Source organism: Panthera pardus, unplaced genomic scaffold (genome assembly GCF_024362965.1).
Source record: "Panthera pardus isolate Hobbes unplaced genomic scaffold, ASM2436296v1 HiC_scaffold_24, whole genome shotgun sequence".
Classification (NCBI taxonomy): Eukaryota; Metazoa; Chordata; class Mammalia; order Carnivora; family Felidae; genus Panthera; species Panthera pardus.
Genome location: NW_026526810.1, coordinates 46,372,105 through 46,399,211, shown reverse-complemented (window position 1 = coordinate 46,399,211; position 27,107 = coordinate 46,372,105). Strand labels below are relative to the sequence as shown.

Genomic DNA, 27,107 nt, shown 5'->3' with positions numbered 1-27,107 from the left:
CAGAATTTCCTTTCAAATTTCAGTTTTATAGCAGCATCTCTAGGGGAAGAAAGGCTGCTACAATTGGACATGTTAGGTGTGTCTAATATGGTTGGTGAGTCACTGGACCCTCAGGTCAATGCCCAAATGCTAATTGTACACCAGCAGCCCAGAGGACATGTAGGGAAATTGTGTTGGGCAAGGTCAGCGGCCTTCCCTACAGCTGAGATGCCTTCTCCGAAAGGTATCACAAACTAAATGTTTGGTAGGGTAGGAAGATGAATGTAGTAGAAGATATATGACACCAAATTGCTTGAACTGTAATCAAGCATGACACCTGCTTCATTACATTTTCTTTTTCCTTTTTTAAAAAATGGAATGTAAATTTCATGCTGAAAAATTTATCATGGTCTTCCACACAGTCCATTTGCCTGACTTACACCAGGGACTTGGGCCCTGCCCCCATCCCAGCCTCTTCTTCCAACCTTCTTCCCTCCTGTTCTACACTCCAGTCAGCTTTAGCCTCTTAGTTACTTTGGTACCATGTTGTGTGCCCCCTAGCCTTTACATAAGCTGTTCCCTCTGCTAGAAACAGGCACAGCCAATCTCAGTTGATCTTCAACTTGTTGCCAATTCCTGTTTATCTTTCAGGTCTCCATTTAGATGATCCTGCCTCTGGGCTCTCTTTGTGTTCCTCCCCAAACATCATAACCCCTATTGTGACACCTAGGACACCCTATTTTAATGGATGATTTCCTCCCCCCTTAGGCTCTATAGAAACAGGGACAGTATCAGTTTTGTTCACTGTTATATCCAGTGCTTAGAACCATGCCTGGTACATAGGGAGCACCCTTTAGATAGATATTGAATAAATGTTGGGAAAGAGGGAGGGAGAAAATAAAGACTAATCCAGGTAACTTATAACACGGTATTTAAGTATATAGCCTCAGAGGAGGTTGGGAGGGAGGGAAGGGAAAGAGGGAGGAGATTTCTTCATTCTTGAAGTAGCAATTGTTGTTGTCATTTTTAATTTATTGGTCTGGGCCCTTGTACGCAAGAATAATTATTTCGTTGTGCATTATATTTTATTAGAGGTTTATCAACTCATAGTATTGTAAGATCTGCATCCTTTAAAATCAACAGCTTTAGGGACGCCTGGGTGGCTCCGTTGGTTAAGTGTCTGACTTCAGCTCAGGTCATGATCTCATAGTTTGTGAGTTCGAGCCCCATGTTGGGCTCTGTGCTGACAGCTTGGAGCTTGAAGCCTGCTTCTGACTCTGTGTCTCCCCATCTCTTGGCCCCTCCCCTGCTCATTCTCTGTCTCTCTCTGTGTCTCAATAATAAGTAAATGTTAAAAAAAATTTTTTAAATCAACAACTTTAGTTTATTCCTCTGTCTCTTCCACACAAACACAATCCTCTGTGCACATTCTTTGAATTACAAGCACTTGTTGAGCACTCACTACTGTTGACTATGTGAAGAGGATTAAGTTATGATCCTTAATCTCAAAGTTTTCACTAATAGAGGAGAAAAAGAACGATCAAGTTGTACTATGTACTAACTACTCTGCCAGAAGTATATGCAGGCCCCTGTGGGAGCACCTCACTTTGTAGAGGGAGGGAAGGCAACAGAGAGAAGTGTCACCAAGGGTGAGTCTTGAAGGGTGAGCTGGAGTTTTCCAGGTGACCCAGATGTAGGAGGGCACTCAAAGCAGGTAAAACCATTTGGACAAAGGCCATGAGATGTGAGGATATGGGTACATTCCATTCACATAGATCAGTGTAGTTAAAGGAAAGGGGACAAGAGATGGTACTAAGAGATGACATCAGAAAAGTCCCCAGAGGTTAGACTGTGAATGAGCTCGGGACCTCACATGTTGCATAAGGAGAGTGGACTCACCACAAAGGATGAGCAGCCATTGAAAGATTCTGAACAGGGCAGTAACAAGAAGCCATAGTGTAGCTGATCAGTTGGAAGCAAGGAAAGATTAGAGATAAGGAGATTGATCAGGAGGCTAATGGGATGATCAAAGTAGGAAATAATGAGGATCTGGACCAAGGCAGTGGCAAGGAATGGGGTGTTTTTATAACAGTCATATTTTTGGTTAATATTTTGAAGTGCTGAAGGAACCTGTTAAAAGAGTAGAAAGGGAGAACGAAAGTTCAAGGGGCCAAAAGGAGGAGAAGCTGATCTGATGGAGGTTAAAAAAATATTTGAGGCAAATAGTTTATTGAAGAATGGTGGCCAGGGGTGCCTGGGTGGCTTAGTCAGTTGAGCATCTGACTCTTGATTTCGGCTCAAGTCATGATCTCATGGTCCTAAGATTGAGCATGCATCGGGCTCTGTGCTAGTGTGCAACCTGCTTGAGATTCTCTCTTTCTCTCTCTGCCACTGTCCAACTTGAGCGCTCACGTGTGCACACTTTCTCTCTCTCTCTTTCTAAAAATAAAATAAATAATAATAAATAATAATAAAAGAATGATAGCCAATAGAAATTCCAGGAGAAAACTCAGGAAGTATGATATAATCATACTATACTATAAGTGTGTTACTTCTGCAGTGAATAATATTCATATAGTTATAATCTTGTTGATCCTGATTATTGGTGTTCAGCTTCTAGAACCAACCCATAAACAAAGCTGGGAAGATGGAATTATAGCCTCAGAATAGATGTACATACTATTAACCTAGACAACATAAAGTGGAGATAGTAACTGTTGGGAGTGGACAAGGGTAAAACAAGGGTGGGGATCAAAATTGATAGGTCCCAAGGTAGCAGGAAAAGCACATTGTTTGGTGTCAGACAAGTGACTGTTACAAGACACAGGTTTAAAAAAAATGAAAAGTGATTGTGCCTCTAGGCAGCAGGTTTAGTTGTTAAGAGGGATGGGGTAAGGGACTGTTGATGTTTATTATAGACTCTTTTGTACTCTTTGATTGATTTTTACCAGGTGCATGAGTCCTCTGGTTAAAATGTTTTGAAATTTTTTTTAATGCATCTGTCCAGATGATATTTTTTGTTTTGATGGAGACATCATATATAAACATCTGAAAAACAAAGTATATAGGATGCATTAGGTATAGCCTCCCCAAAGTAATTCCTTCCAGTATTGAGTCACCTTCCTATTAAGTATATTCACCTCAGCTATCACAAGTTCAAGATAAGTAAGCTTAAAGGTCATCTCATCTTGTGATTTAAGGGCACATAAATCAAGTAGCAAACATGAAGGTTTTTTTCGCATTGACCTATAGTAAAAAATATATTTGTCTGTGGCCCAGTACCCAGGCACCCACATAACTGAAACAAATTTTTAAAAAAACTGATACTTCCCTCTTACTTTGTGTGATACACTCTGAAAATTTATATTTCCTTCTATTTTAATTTTTTTTAATGCTGGTCACTTCAAATGATTTTAAAAACCCACTATTGTACTGTGCCCTATGGTTTGAAAAACATGCTAATCAGTCCTGTTTTTTTCTCATACTAGAAAATGTGCTTATGAAATTTGGAGGTTATTTCTCAGATAAGCTGAACCTTCCTTGGGGAACTATTTGTTACTGATACGTTAAAAAAAAAATATATATATATATATATATATATATATATATATATATATATATATATGTTGGGGCACCTGGGTGGCTCAGTCAGTTAAGCATCTGACTTCGACTCAGGTCATGATCTCGCAGTTCATGGGTTCAAGCCCTGCGTCAGCTCTGTGCAGACAGCTCAGAGCCTGGAGCCTGCTTCAGATTCTGTGTCTCCCTCTTTCTCTGCCCCTCCCCCACTGTGCTCTGTCTCTCTCTCTCTCAAAAATAAACATTAATATATATATGTGTGTGTGTGTATATATATATGTATATATATATACACACATATATATTATATAAAGTTCACTTCTATCATCTTAGTTAGCATGGCTGCCTTGTTTTCATTCCTCGTCTCCTACCTTAAAATTTTCTTTTTTTCTTTTTCATCACTAGGGGACACATATATTAGGAATAACCAAATTCATTTCTGGAGTATTTTGAGATGTATACCAGACATGCTTATAAGTTATATGCTTATATATCTTGGTTTTTATCCACGTGTCCATTTGTTTGTACAGATTTCAACCAACTCTCTGCCGCTTATGAAACCATTAAAACATAGCCTTCCCTCAAACTTTGAAATCTTGTGATATTTTTCACATGTAGCAAATTCCATGTTTAATATCACGTGACTATAAGCTCCACTTGTCATGTCTACACAGTTCAGCAAAAATTATGCCAAAAACAATTACTGTGAGGCTTATTATAGAACTTTTTAAAGTGGACTAATTTTATGTGTTTGGATTTTTTTTTCCTTATTAAGAACTACAAGAAGCTGTGGAAGAGGTGCTACCAAGCCTGAAAAAAGATAATGTGTCCATCTATTATGTGAGCAGAACTTCTAACACGGATGGGGTTGAATCTTTACTGGACAAAGTGGATGAAGTGTCAACAGAACCTATTCCAGAGTCGTGGAGGTCTGAAGTCACTTTTTCCAGTCCTGCCTTATACATTTATACTTCTGGAACCACAGGTAAAAATAAAGAGAGGATTCTCAAAGAAATGGACCTATCCTGAAGGAGTTAAAGGTTGGGTTAGGTTTTCAAATGGTCTTTTCCTTTGGCAAAACTTACCCAATAACTAATACTTAGAGGATTTAGCTCTTTCACCTGTGGGAACTGATCTTATTTCATAGCATATAATCCTATTTGGGTTTGCCCAGGCTACACATATTTCCCCCTAGTTGGTGTGTAGAACAGATAAATTGGTTAAGCAAGAAATACAAAAATAATTGTGAGGATGGATGAAATTTGGCACTGAATAGGTTTTTGGAAGTTTTAAATGATTATTGGATTTTTATTATATTATATTCCAAGTCCACACATAATGTATAACCAATTATTGATGGGACTAAAGAAGACATTAGGACAATAATGGGGTTGTATTTTACATAAATGTTTTTACCGCTATCTTCCCATGCAACACTGACTTGGTGCAGCCCAGGACCTAAAATAGTGTATTTCATCCAGTCGAGGATATCTTCAACTGTAAGCTGCACCATAACTTTATGAGCCACTAAGAGAAAACACTGCCAATTAACAGTGTTATTGGAACATTGCTATATAGAACATGCAGTATTAAAGATAGAATGCACTATCCACTCTCCTATGAGCTTTATGGTCTATGTTCATACAATTCTTCTACCATCCTTAAGACAGATACCAATCTTATTCCCATTTTACCAATCCAGAAACTGAGAGGGTAAGAACTTCTCAAGACAGATAGAAGTGTCAAGATTCACCTTGGTAGGCTGACTCCACAGCTCATAAATCTGACCTCTCTGCCACAATACTGCCCAGTTCTTCCATTTAACAGATATGTGGTGTCTGCCTAATCTAGGCCAGGGAAAACATCATGAAAATGTAATAATATGAGGCCTGAGGGATATAGTTAGAAGGAGGACAGGAAGCCAGTACCAGTATGCTGACCATTATTACTAATATTGGAAAACTGAATATGTGAATCTTCTTTTGATTAAAATTTTAACTTAAGGTAACGCACACATGAGTTTCCTTGTAAAACACTCTAACTGATTACAGGTAAAGCTAAGGTTTCCTTTGAGCCTTTTATCTCAACACCAGCCTATAAACACTCCCTCCTTCACCTTAACAAGCCCTCGGCACCCATCTGCTCTCCCAGTTTTCAGACCTGAATGTCAACTTCCCTTCATACAATCACTTTCTTTTTTTTTTTTTTTTTTTTTTTGGGGGGGGATTTGGACCCAAGTGTCTTTATTTATTTTTTTTTTTTAATATATGAAATTTACTGTCAAATTGGTTTCCATACAACACCCAGTGCTCATCCCAAAAGGTGCCCTCCTCAATACCCATCACCCACCCTGCCCTCCCTCCCACCCCCCATCAACCCTCAGTTTGTTCTCAGTTTTTAACAGTCTCTAATGCTTTGGCTCTCTCCCACTCTAACCTCTTTTTTTTTTTTTTTTTTTCCTTCCCCTCCCCCAACAATCACTTTCACTTAGTGTTTTCTTTAAGTAAATGAAGAAGGGAGATTGGGAATGGCATATTAAAACCAATGCCCAAAGCATGTCCATCCTTTTTCCATCTGCCGGCAGTTATATCCTAGCATGCCAACAGAATGGTGGAATGACATAGTTAACCAAATGCTTCCCCTATGTACAGATAGTACCTCAATATATGAGACTTCTACCCTCATTTCTTAATAGAATGGTAAAATTTAATTGTAACCTTTGGGAAATGATTGAGAAAAACGGAGTCCTTGGTTACTGACAAGGAGTTCTTGTCTTAATGCCAGACATTAGACCTGCAGGTTGGTCTGCAGGTTTTAGCAGTCAAATATAAAACCCATTTTAGGGAGAAAAAGAGAATGGAGGGGCACCTGGGTGGCTCAGTCGGTTAAGCCTCCGACTTCAGCTCAGGTCATGATCTCATGGTTGGTAAATTCAAGCCCTGTCTCGGGCTCTGTGCTGACAGCTCAGAGGCTGCAGCCTGCTTCAGATTCTGTGTCTCCCCCTCTCTCTGCCCCTCCCATGCTTGTGCTTTGTCTCTCTCTGTCTCTCAATAATAAATAAATGTTTTTAAAAAATTTTTTATAGGAAAAGAGAATGGACACTCCTTAATTTAATCCCGCAATTCAGAATTTATATTTAATTGGAAGATAAATGGTTTGGTGTGTATTTACTTCTCTCCTTATCTCTGAGTAAAATATTTACTAAGTTACTCTGGTAAAGATTACATAAAAGAACTCATTTAATCAGTTGGAGAACCAAGTTCCTCACAGTCCTTAGCACAAAATTATATAATACCTACCAAACATTCGTATTTCTTCACTAACACAAAATCTTAAATTAGGAAATTTTTGAAAGTACTTCAAAGCAGCAAAGGCTATGTATTTCATTTTTAAAAATATACTATAGAGCTTTTACTATCCAGACAATTCTTTTCCATGGATACAGTTGATTTATTGATGCCTTCTTCTATGTCTTCGTATTAGTGTAGAATGGGGCATTGATACTGACACAATGCCACTGGCCCTCTGTCAAAGAAAATGAATTTTGAATTGTGTTTACAATTATGGTAGTGTGCTGGACATACTGCTTTGCCTTATAATGAATGGCTGTTTCTTAGGCAATACCGATCAAGGCACCATCAAGTATGGGAGGGTCTGAGTCTGCAGAGAACTATCTTCCTGTTTACAACGTCCATTTACCCACTCAGGTCTTAACTTCTAGCCCCAGCTCCTTAGTAATGGCTTTGTGCCCTCTCCCCACTAAACTGACTTTCCCTGGGAAACAACATAATTATTTTAACGTTTATTCACTTTTGAGAGAGACAGGCAGACTGTGAGCAGGGGAGGGGCAGAGAGAGAGGGAGACACAGAATCCGAAGTAGGCTCCAGGCTCTGAGCTGTCAGCACAGAGCCCGTCACGGGGCTTGAGCTCACGAACTGCGAGTGGAAGTCGGACACTTAACTGACTGAACCACCCAGGCACCCTTCCCTCGGTACAATATAAATATATCCTTTTAATACAGTCTTACCAAAAAAGTGACATAAATTACATGTAAGAAATTGCAAATATACCGAAACTACACTGAGATACCATTTTTCACCTTTCAGACTGGCAAATATTCCAACGTTTGAGAGCATACCTAGGCAGGGCTATGAGGAACAGGTACACCCAGATATTGCTGGTGGGAGAGTGAATGGGGACAGCCCCCATAACTCTCAATGTGGCAATACCTATCAAAATGACAAAAGATGTTTATCTTTTGACCCTGCAATCTCACTTCAGCAAGTTTATCCTACAAATACAGCATCGTTCATACTGCAAACTACCATGTGGACTAGGCTATTCACTACAGCATCATTTGAAATAGCCAAATAGTTAAATAAATTATAATGCAACATACAAAGGACTTGATGCAACTGAGAGAGAGGGAGGGAGGGAGAGAGGGGAAGAATAAATGAATGAATAAATAAATAAGGGAAATTTCTTTGTATAAATGCGGACAGTTTTCTACCATACATTGCTAAGTAGAAGGGGGAGAAAGTGCAGAAAGGTGTGAATTTTTTAAGGTTATTTACTTTGAGAGAGACAGAGAAAGTAGGGAGAGGCAGAGGGGGAAGGAAAGAGAGAATTCCTTTTTTTTTTTTAATAATTTTTTTTTAATTTCTTTTTTTTAACATTTATTTATTTTTGAGACAGACAGAGACAGAGCATGAATGGGGGAGGCACAGAGAGAGAGGGAGACACAGAATCGGAAGCAGGCTCCAGGCTCTGAGCCATCAGCCCAGAGCCCGATGCGGGGCTTGAACTCACGGACCGCGAAATCGTGACCTGAGCTGAAGTCGGACGCTCAACAGACTGAGCCACCCAGGGACCCCAGGAAAGAGAGAATTCCAAGCAAGCTCTGTGCTGTCAGCGCAGAGCCAGAGGCGGGGCTCAAACTTACAAACTGTGAGATCAAGACCTGAGCCAAAATCAAGAGTTGGACATTTAGCTGACTGACCCACCCAGGTGCCCCTGGGTGGAGAAAGGGCAAGAACAAATAAGCAACTCTTCATATTTGCTTATATTTATATAAAGAAATTCTAGAACAATACTTAAGGAATGCATAAAAGTGATTATGAAGGAAAGTGATGGGAATGGAATAAGCTATTTAATGTCTCTGAATCTCAGCCTTCTGATCTGTGGATTAAAGAATATAATTTTACTTACCTTGTTAATTATGAGAACTAAACGAAATTTGAAAATACCTTACAAGGTGGTAGGCACAAAACAAAAATTTGATAGACATTCATGCCTTTTTCTTCTAATTACATCTAACTCAGGTGTCAACAAGCTATGGTCTTGTGCCAAATACAGCCCCTCCCAACCTGATTTTGTAAATAGAGCTTTATCAGAACACAACCGCATTCATTCCTTTCTGTGGTTGGCTGCTATTGGCTATAATAGTAGAGTTGAGTAGTTTTAACAGAGGTTGTATGACCCTGCAAAGCCTAAAACATTGACTATCTGGTCTTTTACAGAAGAAATTTGCTGGCTCTTGATGTAACCAGTCATGGCCCTCTCCTCTGCATTCTCTAACCACTGGATGATGGATTTTCCTAAGCCAGATCTCTCTTCCAGACCACTGGTCTGTGAATGATTCCATCCTGACTCACTCATGCCTTCTCTTGTATCTTTGCAAAGGTCTCCCGAAAGCTGCCAAGATCAATCACTATCGCCTGTGGTATGGAGCTAGCCTTGCCACTGCAAGCAGAGTTAGGAAAGATGATGTCATCTATACCACCCTGCCCTTGTACCACAGTGCTGCGCTTATGGTCGGCCTCCATGGATGTATCATGACTGGTAAGACTTTTCTCTCAACAAGGCACTGGAGTCCAGTACACATTCATATGTGCTCAACAGGGAAAGTAATACAAAATTTGCCTACTTGCCTGTCTGCCAGGGACAGCGTTTAATTCAATGTTAACAGCAAAGCTATTTGGCTCACGTATCACCAGCAAGTATCTAGAATCATTTCTATTTCCTCATGCCTGCTTGTCTGATAAATAATGCTACAGATGTTCAGGATATCAAGGAGGAAACTTCTTTAAAACATTTTTATCCAAGTTAAGACACTTGATTCTTAAGTTCCGTAAATAATTCCCCTCTGTCATTTATGTCTTCCGAAATCTGCATGTGGATCTCCATCTGCATCTGATGTAAACTTCTCCCTTAGCCGTCCCCATCCTACTTCGTTCTTCCCCCCTCGCTCAACTCCTCAGCTCTGGTCAGAATACCTTGCTTTCCATCTCTTCTCTTTCTTTCTGAAATGTTGCCATTCAAATTAGAGTTGCCATTTTTTTCCTTTCAGTAGGCTTTATGCCACTTGTATACATTAAGACTCAGTCCAATGTCCACCTCTTCCAGAAAGCCATCTCTAACTCTCTAAGTAAAAAAACAATTTAATTTTTCCCCTGTGTGGCATTTCCTTTTAAATACTCATATATGTACATATAATAACATATATCCACATACATATATAAATGCATGCATGATGGCCCAAGCCTCTATCTTTTTCCCTCATCAACTTATTGATCAGCTGTAAAATACTTACCCCAGCCTCAGCACCAGCCTCCACATCAGCCAGGAACAACTGACTGGGCCTGATCATATAGCTGGGCTCTTCAAGAACTGGGGAACTCTGAGGCTCCCAAAGGGACTAATTCACTGCTCACACATTTGCTTAAGCACCAAATATACATTCTAAGGAAGAAAAAATCATATTTAAAAAATCTTTTCCTCTTCTAAAACATCACACTCTTGTATATTTAGGAGTAAAGCTAAACTAAGAGCATGAAAAAGTATTTCTGAGATGTTTTTATTTCACTTTACTACATCTTATGACTATAATTTGGTTGGGTGTGATATATATTATTTTTACCTATTGTAATGTGATATAGTTTCACATTGATATATATTTTTTTACCCATATTTCCCTATTGCTATTATAACAAATTACCACAAACTTAGTGGCTTGAAAACAACATAATTTTTTTCTCTGTTTTGAAAGTCAGAAGTCCTATAATCCAGGTGTCTGCAGAACTGTATCCCTTCTGGAAGTTCTAGGAAAGAGTCCATTTACTTGCTTTTTCCAGCTTCTAGAAGCTGCCTGCATTCTTTGGCTTGTGGCCACTTTTGCTGTCTTCACAACACATTCCTCCAGCCTTTTGTTTCTGCATCCATCCCCTTCTGCCCTTGACCTGCCTGCCTTCCTGTTAGAAGGCCATTTATGATTACCTTGGGCCCACCCACGTTATCCAGAATGATCTTCCTATCTTAGAATCCTTAACTTAATCACATCTACACAGTTCTTTTTGCCATGTAAGGTAGAATGTTCACAGAACATTCTAGAACATGGACATCTTTGGGAACCATTATTATGTCTACCTCACCCATCAAAGAATAGATTTCCTGCTTGTTCAAGACCTTGGCTCTCCATTGCCTGCGAAGTTAAGTCTGACTCCTCCACCTGGCACTTCCAAGTTCTCCATGATGGCACCCCTGGCTGCTTCTCTAGGCTCATCTCCCATGAGCCACCCCCTGTTCACCACTCCAGTTACAGGCCAACTGAGTCTTGGCTATCTTCCAACGCCTTCTGGACTGTCCTTTTTGTTTCATACTGTTTCCTCTGCCTGGAATTCTCTTACCTTTATTCATATTCATTGCTCAAGACACAATTCAGATCTACCTCTTCCAAAATATGCCTTTCTCAGCCCTTGCCCCCAAGCAGAATTAATACACACACACACACACACACACACACACACACACACACACACACACTCATGTTCACATTCCCTTAGAGATTCATTTGAAACTCTTATTTATTGCACACTGACTTTTATTAGAAAGATGTTTGTATGTGTCTTTTCCCTCACTAGATTGAAATCCTCTGTTTTTATCCTGGTTAAAGCCTGGTTTCATCCTCAACCATGTCTTATTCATTTTTGTATTGAATGTAATTGATACTCAAAACTTGTTTGTGAATATAATTCACATTTAAAGTTCTACCTTTCAAAAATGACAAATATAACCAGGGAGTTTTTTGTAGCATCTCTTTATTAACACTTTATATACACTTCTCTGTAGGTGCTACTCTTGTTTTGCGGAACAAATTTTCAGCCAGCCAGTTTTGGGATGACTGCAGAAAATATAATGTCACTGTCATTCAGTATATTGGTGAACTTCTTCGGTATTTATGCAACTCACCCCAGGTAACGCTTCTGATGCTTCATTCATTTTGAAATGAATAAGATAGAAATTCAAGTAACTTTGGTCATGCTAGGTTTCAGCTGCTTCTCACACATCTATCAGTTTTCAGTGTAGACTACAATTGTGTGTCATGATAAAGTGCTTGGCACCACACCTATCATATAGAGAGGATTTACTAGGTGGCAGTTGCTATTAATATTATTATTCCCTACCTTTTTACCTGTTTTCACATCTCGCCCTCTATCTAACATATCCTCCACTTCCCTATTTGTTTAAAGCCTTCTCACTGTCAAAGCCCAGTTCAAATGATACCTCCTATGTTAAACCTGTTTGGTCACTCCGACAAAAGTCATCACTCCCTTCCCTTACATCATTTGATTTCTACCCCTTTGTGGCCCTTGTCACATTGTAAGTGTTTTTCTTCATACCTTTTTTTCTCCCTAAGCTATGAAGTCTTTGATGGCAGGGACATCTTGCATCCTTACTTGTCTTATACCACAAGACACACAGGAAATTTTTACTTAATGTTGATTAAAAAATCCCCTTGTGGCTTTGAAACCATTTGACTAAGTCTGTCAACAAGCTGGGAGCAGACGCCCAAAGTTACTCCAGAGGCCTTGGATCTACTCTGTTTGCAGACGTCCAGATGTCTTGATGGGGCTGTTCGAAAGAACATCTCCTTCCTGGTCCCTCAACTCTCATCAGAGGTCTGGCAGCCTTTCCGGGGGCCAAATCAAGGTTTCTCAGTAGTGACACTGCTGACATTTGGGGCCCATTCATTATTTGCTGTATGAAGTTATTCAGTGCACTATGGATGTTTAGTAGCATCTTTGGCATTTACACAGGACATGGCCATAGTACCTTCTCCCTCCCCCCAGGCTGTGATAATCAAAATGTCCTCAGACATTGCCAGATGTCCCCTGGCAGGCAAAATCAACTCCAGTTGAGAACCATTAGACCAGACAATGCAGTAAACTCGGCAGATTCTGCTTCTTTTAGTCCTTTCAATCATCATAAGACAGCAAACTCAGAGGATCACTAAGTTGATAAATTACTATTTAGAAGCACCTGTTATGTTCAACTTGTATAACAGCTACTGTGTGACTTGGAAAGGAATCTAGGATGCTTCTGCCCCAGTTCTTCCTCTCCTCACTTCATTCAGTCTTTGCCCACAGATCAGCTCATCATAGAGGCCCCTCCTACTAATTAACAAATATATCACCTCATCCCTTACCATCCCTCTCATGGGTGGGTACTGTCCCTCCTGACATAGTACAGGTTTATATGACAATTGTCTATCTCCCCCAGTTAAATGAACATTCCATGCACCAGGGGCTTTGTTCACTGCCAGATCTCCAGCACTGAGATGTGCATCCGGCACATTCTGGGCATCAACAAACTCTGTTGAATGAACCTCTAAATTCTGGCCCCTGAAAGATGTATGATTAACTTAAGAGAGGTAATATGTTCCCCCTGAAATGTTTAGGCTTAGCACATATTATTCTGATTTGGGCAGCAGATTCAACAGCTTCATGAGCATCATAATTAGCTATGAGCTGGATTAGGACCTTTCCCACAGCAATTTCTGTTGATGTCATTATTGAATTTTTTTCACATTAGTATCCCATCTGGCCTTCAAGATTGCATGCCTCTCTATTAAAACTCAGAAATCTGTATGGAGCCCTTCTGTTTGGCTTTTCTTCTCGGCCTCAAAGGCACCCCTTTGTCAGTTAGAAGTCTCCTGGGGGAGGGTGTGTCGACTTGAAGAAAATAAACATGTTTGTGTAGCTCTTTCAGGCTTACACACATTCACACGTATAAACACTTCCACCTTTGTCCCTCCTTATAATGTTGTCTCAGATGCTGAAAAAAAAATGTGATTTGGGTTTTATATCCTCAAAATATATGTTGATTTGTTGTATAATTCATGGAATATATCAAATCTAGAAGTGGATATGGAGTTTCTGTTTGCTCATGCTTCTCCCTACCCCTGATTTCTGGTTTGTTTTAAAAATACTTACAAGAATTGTAAGGAATGATCAAAGTTACCTCAAAAAAACTTTCAGTTAAAGACTTTTTAAAAATGATAGGAGCTTATATATAGAAAATCCTTAAGACAAAAAACTGTTTTTACTAATAAATGAATTCGGCAAAGTAGCAGGGTACAAAGTCAATACACAATAATCAGTTGTATTTCTATACACTAACAATGAAAAATCTGAAAAGACAATTACAAAAAACAATAACATTAAAAAAACAATGACATAAGATACTTAGGGATTAACTTAACCAAGGAAGTGAAAGACACATATAATGAAAACTAGAAAACATGGATGAAAGAAATTAAAGAAAACATAAATAAATGAAAACACACCCCATATTCACAGATTAGAAGATTTAGTATTGTTATAATGTTGCAGCTACCCAAAGTGACCTATAGATTCAATGCAATTCCTATCAAAATCTCAATGACACTTTTTGCAAAAACAGAACAAACTTATCCTAAAAGTCATCGGGACCCCAAATGGCCAAAACAACCTCAAAGAGAATAAAACTCGGGAATTTACACTTCCTAATTTCAAAAGTTTCTACAAGCCTATAATAATCAAAACAATATGGTACCAACATAAAGACAGACATATAAACTGATGGAATAGAATCAAGAGCCCGGAAATAAGCCCTCATATGTGTTGTCAAATGATTTTTGACAAGGGTGCCAAGACCATATACTGGGGAAAGGACAGCCAGCCTTTTCAATAAATAGCACTGGGAAAACTGAATATCCACATGCAAAAGAATGAAGTTGGACTCTTACCTAATACCGTATACAAAAATTATCTCAAAATGGAAAAAAAGACCTAAATTTAAGACTTAACACAATAAAACTGTTGGAAGAAGACACGAAATAAAACTTTATGACATTGGATTTGGCACTTATTTCTTGAATGTGACACCAAAGCCATAGGCATCAAAAGAAAAAATAGACAAAGTGGACTTCATAAAAGTTTCAAAATTCTGCCTCAGAAGACACTATCAACAGAGTAAAAGTGCAGCAACCAGAATGGGAGAAAATATTTGCAAATAACATATCTTATGAGATATTAATATTTAGAATATATAGAGAACTCCTAGACCTCAATAACAAATAAAGAACCTGATTCAAATATAGACAAAGGACTTGAATAGACATCTCTCCAAAAAAGACATACAATGGCCAATAAGCATATGAAAAAAAATGCTCCACATCACTAATTATTAGGGAAATGCAAATCAAAACTATGGTAAAATTCCACTTCATTCTCATTATGATGGCTACTATAAAAAAATAAATAAATAACAGCGAACAACCAGCATTGATGAGGGTGTGGAGAAATTAGAATCCTTGTGCACTATTGGTGGGATGTAACTGGTGCAGCCCCTGTGAAAACAGCATGGCAATTCCTCAAAACACTCAAAATAAAATTACTGTATGATCCATCAATTCCATTTCTGGGTCCTATACCCAAAAGAATTGAAAGCAAGGTCTCAAAGAATTATTTGTATGTTCATGTTCATAACAGTATTACTCATAATAACTAAAATGTGGAAGCAACCCAAAGGTCCAGGCCAAATCTGGACAAACCAAATATGGTATGTACATGCAATGGAATATTATTCAGCCTTAAAAAGGAAGGAGATTCTGCAGTATGCTACAACATGGATGTACCTTGAGGACATTATATTAAGTGAAACAGCCTATCACAAAAAGGCAGATACCGTATGATTCAACATATATAAGGTACTTAGAGTAATCAAAATCATAGAGGCAGAAAGTAGAATGGTGGATTGCCAGGGACTAGGAGCAGGGGAGAATAGGGAGTTATTGTTTAATGAGTATAGCGTTTCAGTTTTACAAGATGAAAGAGTTCTGGAGATGGATCGTGGTGATAGTTGCACAACATAATGAATGAATTTAGTACCAAATTCATTCATAGTACATTTTGAACTGTACATTTTGAAATGGGTAAGATAGGAAATTGTATTTAACCATAAATTCTAAAAAATAGATCACAATAGAAAACCCAAATTCTAGGGCTTTAAAGGGAGCTTAAAGAAAGACTGTGTCAAAAGGACTTCTCAAACAACGTGGATAAACACTAGAATGCTTGGTGGAAGGCTCTGGATCAACATAATCAGAAAGTTTCTCACTCCTAGAGCTGCCTAGAATAGGCTGTCACAGGAAGGGCTAACACCACCAGCACCCCCCCCCCCCAAGCAGTGGATATCAGGGAGGCAATTCCTGCCTTAGCTGAGCAGATAAAACAAATGACACCCCTCCACAGACAAAGCATTTCTCATCAGGAGAATCTGAGACAACGTTGGAGGGGTAGAGGCTTGTCCCTTGTCTTAATCATATTCAGTAGCTCCTCGGATAAGGCAGAGGACCAGGGAGAAATACTGGCAGCCACCATTAGCCTGAGACAATAATGTAGTTCTCAATTGGTTCTCAATGTAGTTCTGCAATTGGCAGTCTGAAACCCGATTCTACTGTTTGAGTAGGATAGTTCAACTCTCTCTCATTTCCCCATCATCCAGCAGGGTAAATGATAGTACTTACTTCATAGGGGGCTGTGAAGACAAAAATGAGATAATGTATACAGAAAGCATGTACAAAGTACCTGGCTCTTCGTAAATAATCAACTAATAGTAGCCATTATTATCATTACCTTCAGTACCAAAGAATGTGCAGCTCATAGTAGGTGCTCCACACATATCATCAAAGGAATCAGTGAAAATTCTGCCCCAGAGACACGAAAGAAGAAAGAAGAGAAGACATCCAAACTAGTCAATCACTTTCATGTAGGGTTGAGTGGGAGTTGGCTCGCAAAGCTGTTGACTAGTGAATTTATGGTGTTATTGATTGTAGAAAATTATTGCACCATGTTACCTGTCTTCCATTGTATTTGGCACTTAGCATCCAGCGTACCTGTTTACAATGAAAGTCCACTCTGGTTCATTTTCTGCAGTGTGCACCTGTCATGTCCCATTTTGTTTGTGTAGTTGTCTAAAAAAAACAATGTAATTTAGGGGAAAAATATGTGATGGAACAAGATACTGCTAAAGCTCAATATTACTCCAGTAGGATGGTAGAAGCTGTAGGATGGGTGTAAATGAGGTTTTGTATTGCTTGCTAGGCATGTGGCCAGGATGGGAGGAGCAGAGGGGAGAGGGAATAAGGAACCAGAAAAGAGTTCCAGGGGCCACACATAGAAGTTGTCAAATTTGGAAGGGGAAAGAAGACAGACCAGGACCCTGAGTCCGCTGAATAGACTCAACTTACTTCCCTACTGTTAACTCCCTAGCACCATCTGGCTTCCTTCCAAAATTAGGTAGCCCCTGTGGTCCTTTCCCAGCCTAAAATCTCTGTCCCTGCATCACCTCCATTCTGACAGAAAACAGAATGGAGGGGTATTTAGCAGCACAGAGGGAAGAGCGACCAGTTTGACCTGTCAGGGCCAGGCCAGGGGCAGGGGGTGCGGGAAGGGAAAGAAAGCAGAAAAACAAATGAGGGAAAGAGAGCAGGATCAGAGAAGTTTACCCAGAAGATGAGTTTGGAAGGGTCCAGAGATGCTTTCCAACCATGCACTTCTAAAGAAGGGCTTCTGGTTACCCAGAGCAGTGTACGCAGAGTGGAAGGAAGGGTCTGGCATATTGGGAGCTGAAAGCAGTGTAGCGGGAGGCGAGGCTGGTTGGCTGGGCCAGGTGACAAGGGCTTTGCTTTGCTGAGACTTACTTGTGAATGACAAAGCACCACTAAAGGGCCTTCGATGGAAGAGTGATGGGGAGAGAGGGTGTTTTTAGACAGTCCCTTTGGCTTCACAATTGGGAAGATATGCTGGAGGGAGAAAGCCCTCTTTGGTAAAGCAGAGAAATTGAGGCTCCTCCTTTGATTCCTGTCCAGTGGCTGCTTTCTTTTCTCCTGAGGGAGCCGGGCTGAAGTGTAGCAAGTTAGTTGTCAAGATCATGGACTCAGGAGTTTGTTTGTTTTTTTAAGATGGTGAATGCCTTCTGCCTTCTCACCTCTTGAAAATCTTCCAAAAGCAAGGAGACCAAGGAAAAGACATATAAACTGCATTCCTTAGAAACTAAGAGGCATTGCAACGGGAAACTACATAGAACAGAGAGCTGAAAGATGACGGTCACTGACATCACAATACTGAGAAAGGTGAAACCTAATAGGTCAGTACCAACAAGAAGGAAGCCAAGTGATTTCCTGAAACCTGAGAAATCAGAGGCACCAAATACAACTAGAGATGGGATCAGGTTTCAGGCTTGAAAATAGGAGGATTTTGGAAAATCTGTGTAAGAAGTAGCTGGACCTCTGCTCCCCTCTCACACCCCTTTAGGAAACAGGAGGTTTATTCTCTTGAGAAGACCTTGAAGAGCTGTGAACCTCAAGGACAGCAGGGATGAGGGAATGAGGGCAGTGGAAGACAGCAGGGATGAGGCACTGAAGATAGAGACTGAGTAAATATCTACTTATTAACCAGAGAGACCGCCAGCTCCCTTTCCCTGCACAGCTTCTAGAACTCCGTAGCTAATTTATACCTATAGGCAAGAGAAAGAGAAGTCTGATCCTCAGGTCGAACTCCCCTGTCACAGGACCATGCAGCCCGCTTAGCAATAGTCACTGCCTCTGCACACAAAGCTGCTCAAACATCTTTTACTTGCCTTACTTCTGAACATGAACAGACGTCAAGGATCAGCAGACACCCGAGGAAAGCCTCCAGTATGAAATATCACCAAAAGAATAGAAGAAACAGCATCAACTCAAAGAGCAGGAGAAAACTTCCAAAAACCTATAATTAATATCCTCAGAGTTGTTAGAAGAGATATTCTATCCATGAAACAAGAATAGTATGCTACAAAAAAAACTAATAAAACCTCCTGAAAATAAAAATATGATTTAAATTATTTAATTCATAGAAAATTTGGAAGATAAACTTGAGAAACCTTAAAGGAAGTTGGAGAAAAGATAAAGTGATGGATGTGAGGGGAGGCATGATAAGAAAATAGAAGATCAATCCAAGAGGTTCAACATCTAATTAATAGAAAATCAGGAAAATAAAATAGGGAAAATGGAAAAGAGGATATTATCAAAGAAGCAATACAAGAGAACTTCATAAAGGGATGAAGAAGATGAGATATATATATATATATCTAATATAATATACATATATAATATATATATATACATATATATTACTAAGCTATAAAAAAGAATGAGATCTTGCCATTTGCAGCAACGTGGATGGACCTAGAGAGTATAATGCTAAGTGAAATAAGTCAGTCAGAGGAAGACAAATACCATATGATTCCACTCATATGTGGAATCTAAAAAGCTAAATGAACAAAAAAGCAGAAAACAGAATCATAAATACAGAGACCAAGCTGGTGGTTGTCAGAAGGGAGAGGGACAAGGGTATGAGTGAAATAGATGAAGGGGAGTAAGAGATTCAAACTATAAAAAAACAATGGAGGCAAAAAGTATAGCATAGGGAATATAGTCAATAATTGTGAACCATGAGTAATGTATGGAATTCTCAAATCACTTTGTTGTACACCTGAAACTAATAAAACATTATATGTTAGCTATCCTTTAATGAAAAAATAAAGAAGGAATAGAACTTTAATATTTTTAAAAAGTGAAATGAAAACAGTAATGGTCAGCCTATTTGTACATGAAAAGAATGCTGAAGAGATATAGCATTTTAAGATTAAAAAAAATTAAAAAGGAAAGAAAATTTCCCAAAACTGTAGGACAGATTGAAAGAGCCAGGGGGGTACCAATAAAATGAGTGGAATTAATACTTTTAACACTACATCAGGATGAAACTTAAGACTACCAAAAAAAAAGAGAGAGAGGAAAGATTCTAAAAGAATAACATTTGACTTGGCAACATCAACACTGTTAGCTGCAAGACTGGAAGCTGGAAGGTCAGTGCCTTCAAAATTCTAAGTAAAAAGTATTGCCTCTCTAGAATTCTATATCCAATAAAATTATATCAATCAAGTGTACAGTAAGAATATTTCCAGACTTTCAAAGTCTCAAAATAAATTACGTCCTCTACACTCTCCTTTAGGAAGTTACTAGGGAAAGTGTTCCATGCAAACAGGAGAGTGAGGAAAGCTGAGGAGCCAGGAGCCAGGAAAGAGAGACAAAGGGAATCCCCAGGCCTGGAAGGTAACCAGTCCGGACTGGGGCAGAAGGCTAAAAGGAAGCATAAGGGTCTGAAAAAGGAAATTCTAGCATCTGGTGGATTTCACCATAAAGAACATTGTATTTCGAGGCTGTTGGGGGGTGAAGAAAGACCTATGAATCGAAACTAAGAACACGAAGCAATGGGGCAGGAGGCAGTTAATTCTAGGAAAAATTACAATTTACTCAAGAATTTGATCACAGCATATTCCTTGGTTCATCAGTAGTGTATTATGAGCAAAATAATGTGAGCACTGAAAATTGATTTAACCAATAATTGTGATATTGAAAAAACTGGAGAGGATGATAGAGAGCTTCATCTTCCTCTAGCACAATAGAAAATCAATAAGTAATGTCTAACAGTGATGAATCAAAAGATAGCAGAATAAACATTTAACTTAGAAAATGGAGAGAAGAGGAAACAGCTACAAAAATGGAAGGTGTCTGCGTCCAGATGGTAAAATAGATGCAAAGGATGAAGGCAGGTAAGCAGGGTGGTGACATTCTCCATTTAAAAGCCTTTCAGTATGTTGAACGTTAAACCACGTGTGTGCCCCCCCCCCTTTTTTTTTTTTTAAGGAAAGGAAAGACTTCTCTCTAAGTCACGTAGATTTGGATTTGAATCTTGGAGCAACTGTGTTGTTACCTGTGTGATCTCCGGCAAATTATTTTAATCATTTTGAGGCTCTGCTTCCTCGATTATAATTGAGGCAAATACTGTTATTACCTATCACATTCCGGTATGATTCTGTAGAAACATGAGTAAGACAATAAAGGTCAAATACCTGGCACGTAGTAGTAAAGCCCTCCATAAATGTTTTCTGTTTACTCTATTTACCTGGTGCTTTCCATTCCTCTCTGGGCACCCTGACCTTTCACCTTTCGGTCATTAAATCCTGGTGTAGATTTAACTCCCCAGGGTGTGTTTGCATGTGACCCCTCACCTCTGAAGTGGAATCGAAGGTTTGATCCTTGTTAAAGAAAAAATGAGCCAGTGACCCTTGACCTAAAATACGGCTCCTTTGAGGAGTGACTTTGGTGATAAGGAAACACTGCTTCTCCTGTGGGAAGGGAAGACTTGAGTCACACCCGGTACCCTCAACCAGTGATGAGCAAAACTTAGATGAGAACCAGACATCTCAGAAGGCTCCAGGGCCCTTCATTTCGTGTGCACAAACACTTCCAGCTTAGAGACTTAATCCCCTGCTGGTGTAATACGATCCTTCAGGTCATGATGAAAACTGAGCTGTTGGTATTGTGACTCTGAACCCAGCTAACTGCCACCTGCAGGTGACAGGTGCACCTGTGAAGCTGGCCTGCTTCCCATGCACCACAGGCACCTGCAGCTCCCCTGTGCCCCAGGCCCTGCCGGTGTCCTGATGTCCCAACCATTAACTGTCAGACAGGGAACTTGAGGGCTTCCTGGTGGAGGTTATTCCTTCTTTTATTGCACTGTAGGAAAAACACAGTGCAGGTGATATAGAGATGTATTTGGCCTCAGAGGAGTTAACAGTCCAAGCGGGGGAGACAGATGTTCACTACCCATTAGGAAAAGAACGGAACTAGGAGGGTGATTACGGGCTGCATATGGATTAGTAAGGTCTTGGGTTTACACATTGGAATGCTAGTTTGGAGCTTCTCACACAGGCCTGGGAGCAGGTAAGCCCCAGGTCTGGAGGTTATTTTTAAGCCAAAGTCAGTATTCTTCAAATATTTTATGATGTTTTCTTCCCAGAGGGGGAATGAGGGATAGCACTGTGGGGGGGTGAGGGTGGTCTCTGAAAAGCTGATAATTCTTACTGGGAATAGTGCCTTCTGGAAGAGTGCCCCTGCGATTCACCATCCAGATGGGAACACTTGAGAGTGAAAGCATGTCATTGATAAGCACATCAGGACAACAGCATAAGCAGGACTGGCCCCGACAAACTAGACGTAGGGTCTCCCTGCTTAGAGGTACTTGGTGGTTATAGAAGGAAATACAGATGGTCCCCAACTTATAATGGTTTGACTTATGATTTTTTGGCTTTACAATGGTGTGAAAGTGATCTGCACTCCGTAGAAGCCATACGTTGAGTTTTGAATTTTGATCTTTTTCCGTCTAGCAGTATATGGTACGATACTCTCTGGTGGCACTGGGCAGCCACAGTGAGCCTCAGCCCCCAGGCAGCCACACGATCACGAGGGTGAACAACTGATACCCACACAACCATTCTGTTTCTCACAGTATCCAATCAATTACGTGAGATAGTCAACACCATATTATAAAACAGGCTTTGTGTTAGACAATTTTGCCCAGCTCTATAGGCTGATGTACGTGTTCCCAGCACATTTAAGGTATGTTAGGTTAAGCTATAATGTTCGGTAGGTTAGGTGAATTAAGTGCATTTTTGACTTATAATATTTTAATGGATGGGACTTAATTGGGATGTAATGTCATCATAAATTGAGAAAGATCTATAGATTTAGTGACCTAGGGAGCTGATGAAGACAATAGGTTCCCACTCAGTCATAATGTCTAAGGTTCATGCAGGTTCAGAAGGCTTCTCAGGTAACTCTCCTGAACACCCTGGTTAGGAACTACTACTAGCATGAGACCCCTGGTCCCTACACATTTCCTCCTCAGAAAGGCCACACAAGGGCCCAGTTTTTACCAGTGACCAGGATCTGTCCACCTCTCTGGTTAGGACTTCTGAAGGAGGTCAGACCTTTTTGACCATGGAGCTACTCAGAAATGAAATCCATCTATACTTCCCTCCTGACCTACTGCCTCCTCTCACATGAAAATCAATCCAAGGTTTGTTTTGGTTTGGTTTTTAACTGCTGCATCCAAGGCCCTCCCCCTTATCAGAGAACGACCAGCCTCTCTATTCCAACAGTTCTTTTTCAAAGAGGAACTCTTACTCCAAACTAACTTCACAATGATTTCACAAATTAGGAAATAATGTAGGAAATGCTCTTCAGAACATTTGCTCTTGTAAGCAAATTGCAGTCCGATCAAAGAAATTAATACTTGATGTGAGAGGGGAAGCCTCGTTACCAAGCACTCTTACCCATTCCATTCTGTTTTCTGTTAAAGGTCATAGAGTGACAGAATTTTCGAGTTAAAATTATACTTATTTACCTTTCTCTACCACCAGACTCTGATCTCCTAGAGGACATAAATTGCCTTATTAATATAAAACATCATTTAAGTTACTCTGGGCTTGTTTGGACATATTTTTAGGGGCCTCATAAATGATTGCGGTTGCATGGAAACCAGCCTGGTCCTAACTCCACCTCTTGGGGACACAAGCTGTCCTTTCAGTTCCTTACACTCAAAACAACTTTTCCTTTGTGATTTGTGTTTATAGCAAAGCACATTCCTCCCAGGCCACCTGAGGCAACTGGGAGCCAGCTTCCTCTCTCTCTTCCCTTTCCCAATCCCACTGGGACAGTTTCATTGTATACCTGCCTCTGGGTCTATCTGTGAAATGAGGACATGATCGAGAGTCTTCTCTCCAGCCCCCTGAGGCCCCCACAGTAATGACTCTGTGGAAAACCATTCCTCTCTCCTTGCACTGTGTTCCCGGTTTTCTTCTTCCTCACCACGTGAACATTGTTGCTTCAGATTGTCAGTCTTCGATAGATCTTTCCTCCTTTCTGACAGTGCACTGAGATTCACCAGCCCCATCAAGAAAACAGTCAGCACACTGTTCTAGCTTCAGATTGGATGTGAATTAAAGGTTGACATTACTTAGTTCTATCAAATTATCTCACCTTGCCTCTTAAAAATCAAAATGAAAAAAGCCAATCCTTCTGGTTATTAAGTCAGAGTTCCAGCCGGTGGCTTAAACTGCATGTGTTGGCGGGGAGGAGGTGTTATGTGTGTGAGTAACAGAAAAGATGTGCACAAAGGTGAATTCCTAACCAACATGAATACGTAGAAACATGAAGGCAATCACTAGTGTATAAGTACGGGCTTCAGAGAGGTTTCAATTTGGTCTCTCCTCCTCCTACCACAGAAACCAAATGATCGTGTCCATAAAGTGAGAATGGCAATGGGAAATGGCTTGCGAGGAGATGTGTGGAGGGAATTCATCAGGAGATTTGGGGACATTAGCATTTATGAGTTCTACGCTTCCACTGAAGGCAACATTGGCTTTATGAATTATACGAGAAAAATTGGTGCTGTTGGGAGAGTAAACTACCTACAGAAAGTAAGTACACTGAAATATGAGACTATATGTAGCCAGTTTTCAGAATGCAGAGACTTTTTTTTTAAGTTTACTTATTTATTTTGAGAGAGACAGAGACAGCATGAGTGGGGAGGGGCAGAGAGAGAGGGAAAGAGAGAATCCCAAGCAGGCTCAGCCCTGCCAGCACAGAGCCCAACAAAGCACTTAAGCTCACAAAATCATGAGATCATGACATGAGCTGAAACCAAGAGCTGGACACTTAACTGACTGAGCCACCTAGGTGCCCCAATGCAGACACGTCTTAAGAGATATCATGATGACGTTATTTCTTACTGCATCAGAGCCATGGCCAATCCATGTAACCAAGAGAGAGGATTTGCTCATTCTCTATGACAGTGAGCACAAAGTGACAGGACCCTTTAATTTTAAAATCTTAATTTCTCTTTTTATTTTCAAAAATTTTTTTCAGTTTATCCTTTCATTGTGAGAGAGAGAGAAACAGGGCACATGAGTGGGGGAGGGACAAAGAGAGAGGGAGAGAGAGAATCTCAAGCAGGACTTGCATGCTGTGAGCGCAGAACCCGATGTGGGGCTCAAACTCATGAGCTGGGAGATAGTGACCTGAGCCGAAGTCAAGAACTGGACACTTAACTGACTGAGCCACCCAGGCGCCCCTAAAAATCTTAATTTCTCTTAATAACAACCTATTACACCTTTGCTATCTGCAACTTATGTGAAGTCTTCCTGATGCCATTTATACACGTATGTGACCAAACTCCAGAAGGTTGCCAGTTCCATAAGTTTACCACACACTGTGAAATCACAGTTACCTGGGGAGTTTTTCATGTATGCAGGTGCAGGGCGTCACCCTCTGAGCTTTGGATTTAGTAGTTCTGAGGCAGGACCCAGGCATCAGTGTTTTCCAAAAGCCAGGGCTGAGGAACTGCTATGTAGACCTTCGAGAGAACTGGAATGCACTCCAGTTCTAGGATCTTATGAACATTTGTATTTGCCTGCAAACTCCACCGGTTATCTCTTATGCGTAAGCCAGCTACATGGCAGTCTCTCTTCCCTCACAGTCACTTCTGGCCTAGGGTCTCTAGACAGTCTCTTTGCTTTTTTTTTTTTTTTTTTTTTTTTTTGCTTTTGAGAAGTCTTCCAGGTGACCCCCTTTTTTTTCAGAATTCCAGCAACATTCAGCAGATGCTGAGCCTCCACATGCGTGAGCCATCACTGTTGTCATTACACCTCTGGCGGCCCTTCCTGCCCAGCTGGCCGTGAACAGATACACCACAGCTCCCAGGCAATGTGTCCCCAGGGACTGATGGGCAGAGTACAAAGGATAGCAATGCATGTGCATGAGAGAGCTGCCCCAAGAGATAAAATTTCAGCACCTTGCATCCTGAGTGACCTTGGGCGAGTCATTTATGTTCCTTAGGCCTCAATTTCATTGTTTGGAAAACAGAAATAAAAAAGAGAAAATGTAGGGCCTAGTGCCTGGCCCAAACTCAGTGTTTAGCATAAGGGGAAAAGGTTATTGAAAGAATTAAATTAAATAACTTCTGAAAAAAATTCTTAGAGGACATAGCCCAAGGCCTGTCATATAAAGCCTTGAATAATTGTTAGCTGTAGTGATATTACCATCCTGTTCCTCACATCCGGGCCTTATCACGAGGCATTCTCAAGCCTGGGGAACCTCTCTGACATTGACAGCCACACCTGTGCCACGCAGGTCCCTCCACTGCCCTCCACATCTGTACCATACAGTGCGCAGCCACTAGCTATGTGTGGCCATTTAAATTTAAATTATGTAAATGGAATTTTCAATTCAGTTCTTCACACACACTAGCCATGTTTCAAGTGCTCAGTAGCCACCTGTGTTTAGTGACTACCATGTTGAGCAGTACAGATGTAGAACATTTCCATCATCACAGAAACTCTACTGGGCAGTGCTGCTACAGACTAAGAATCAATTTCTACTCCCCACTGGAACCACTGCTGATAAAGTCAGTCTTTTCTAGTTAGCTTCAGTTCTACTTGTACCAAGCCCAGACGCTGGAGACCCAAGTCTAATGTAGTTCAGAACAAGAAAGGGCAGAAAGTTGAGTTGAGACACGGTGCAAGGTATCTATGTTGTTACTGTTGACCCTCAAGAAGATAGTTTCAAGGAAACTTTTGTTTTAAACTGAACCTAAGGACCTTAGAAGTCAGTGCTACATATTAATAGTTCTTCCCCCCCCCCAAAAAAAAAAAAAAAAAAAAAAAAAAAAAAAATATATATATATATATATATATATATATATATATATATATATATATATATTTCTTTGCTCCTCATCCCTGGACTGTCATGTTTTATTGTCATTTTTTCTACTTAAAACAAGAAGAGGGGTGCCTGGGTGTCTCAGTTGATTGAGCACCCACCCAGCTCTTGATTTTGGCTCAGGTTATGATCCCAGGGTCATGGGATTGAGCCCCACCTCAGGCTCTGTGATGAGGATGGAGCCTGCTTAAGATTCTCTCTCTCTCTCTCTCTCTCTCTCTCTCTCTCTCTCTCTCTCTCTCTGTGTGTGTGTGTGTGTGTGTGTGTGTGTGTGTGTCTCTGCCTCTCCCTCTGCCCTTCTCCCTGGCTTGCACTCTCTCTCTCTCTCTCAAAAAATAAAAGCAAAACAAAACAAAACAAAAAACAAGGAGTTATTTTTTAACTGAAGCAGAAAGGGAAGAAGATGCCCCTGCAACTGATGTGGAAAGAAACATTGGTTACCAGCCCCAAATTTTTTATACTCTTGCAAATAAACAAGCCCTCCATTTGTTGACTATGAATGCTACTTGCCTTGTAATGGTTATTTGCTACTATTAAATATAAAATTTGAAATTGGCACAA

The 27,107-nt window shown here is 40.3% G+C and overlaps 1 protein-coding gene across 1 annotated transcript in view; it reads left to right on the top strand.

The window, feature by feature from the left end:
• Nucleotides 1-27,107, top strand: part of SLC27A2 (solute carrier family 27 member 2) — a 44,239-nt gene that overhangs the window by 6,127 nt on the left and 11,005 nt on the right. Inside the window, exons 2-5 of the mRNA XM_019442145.2 lie at nt 4,334-4,543; nt 9,242-9,400; nt 11,687-11,811; nt 24,050-24,244. Of these exons, the coding sequence (XP_019297690.2) occupies nt 4,334-4,543; nt 9,242-9,400; nt 11,687-11,811; nt 24,050-24,244 (689 nt within the window). The remainder of the gene's footprint in view (nt 1-4,333; nt 4,544-9,241; nt 9,401-11,686; nt 11,812-24,049; nt 24,245-27,107) is intronic.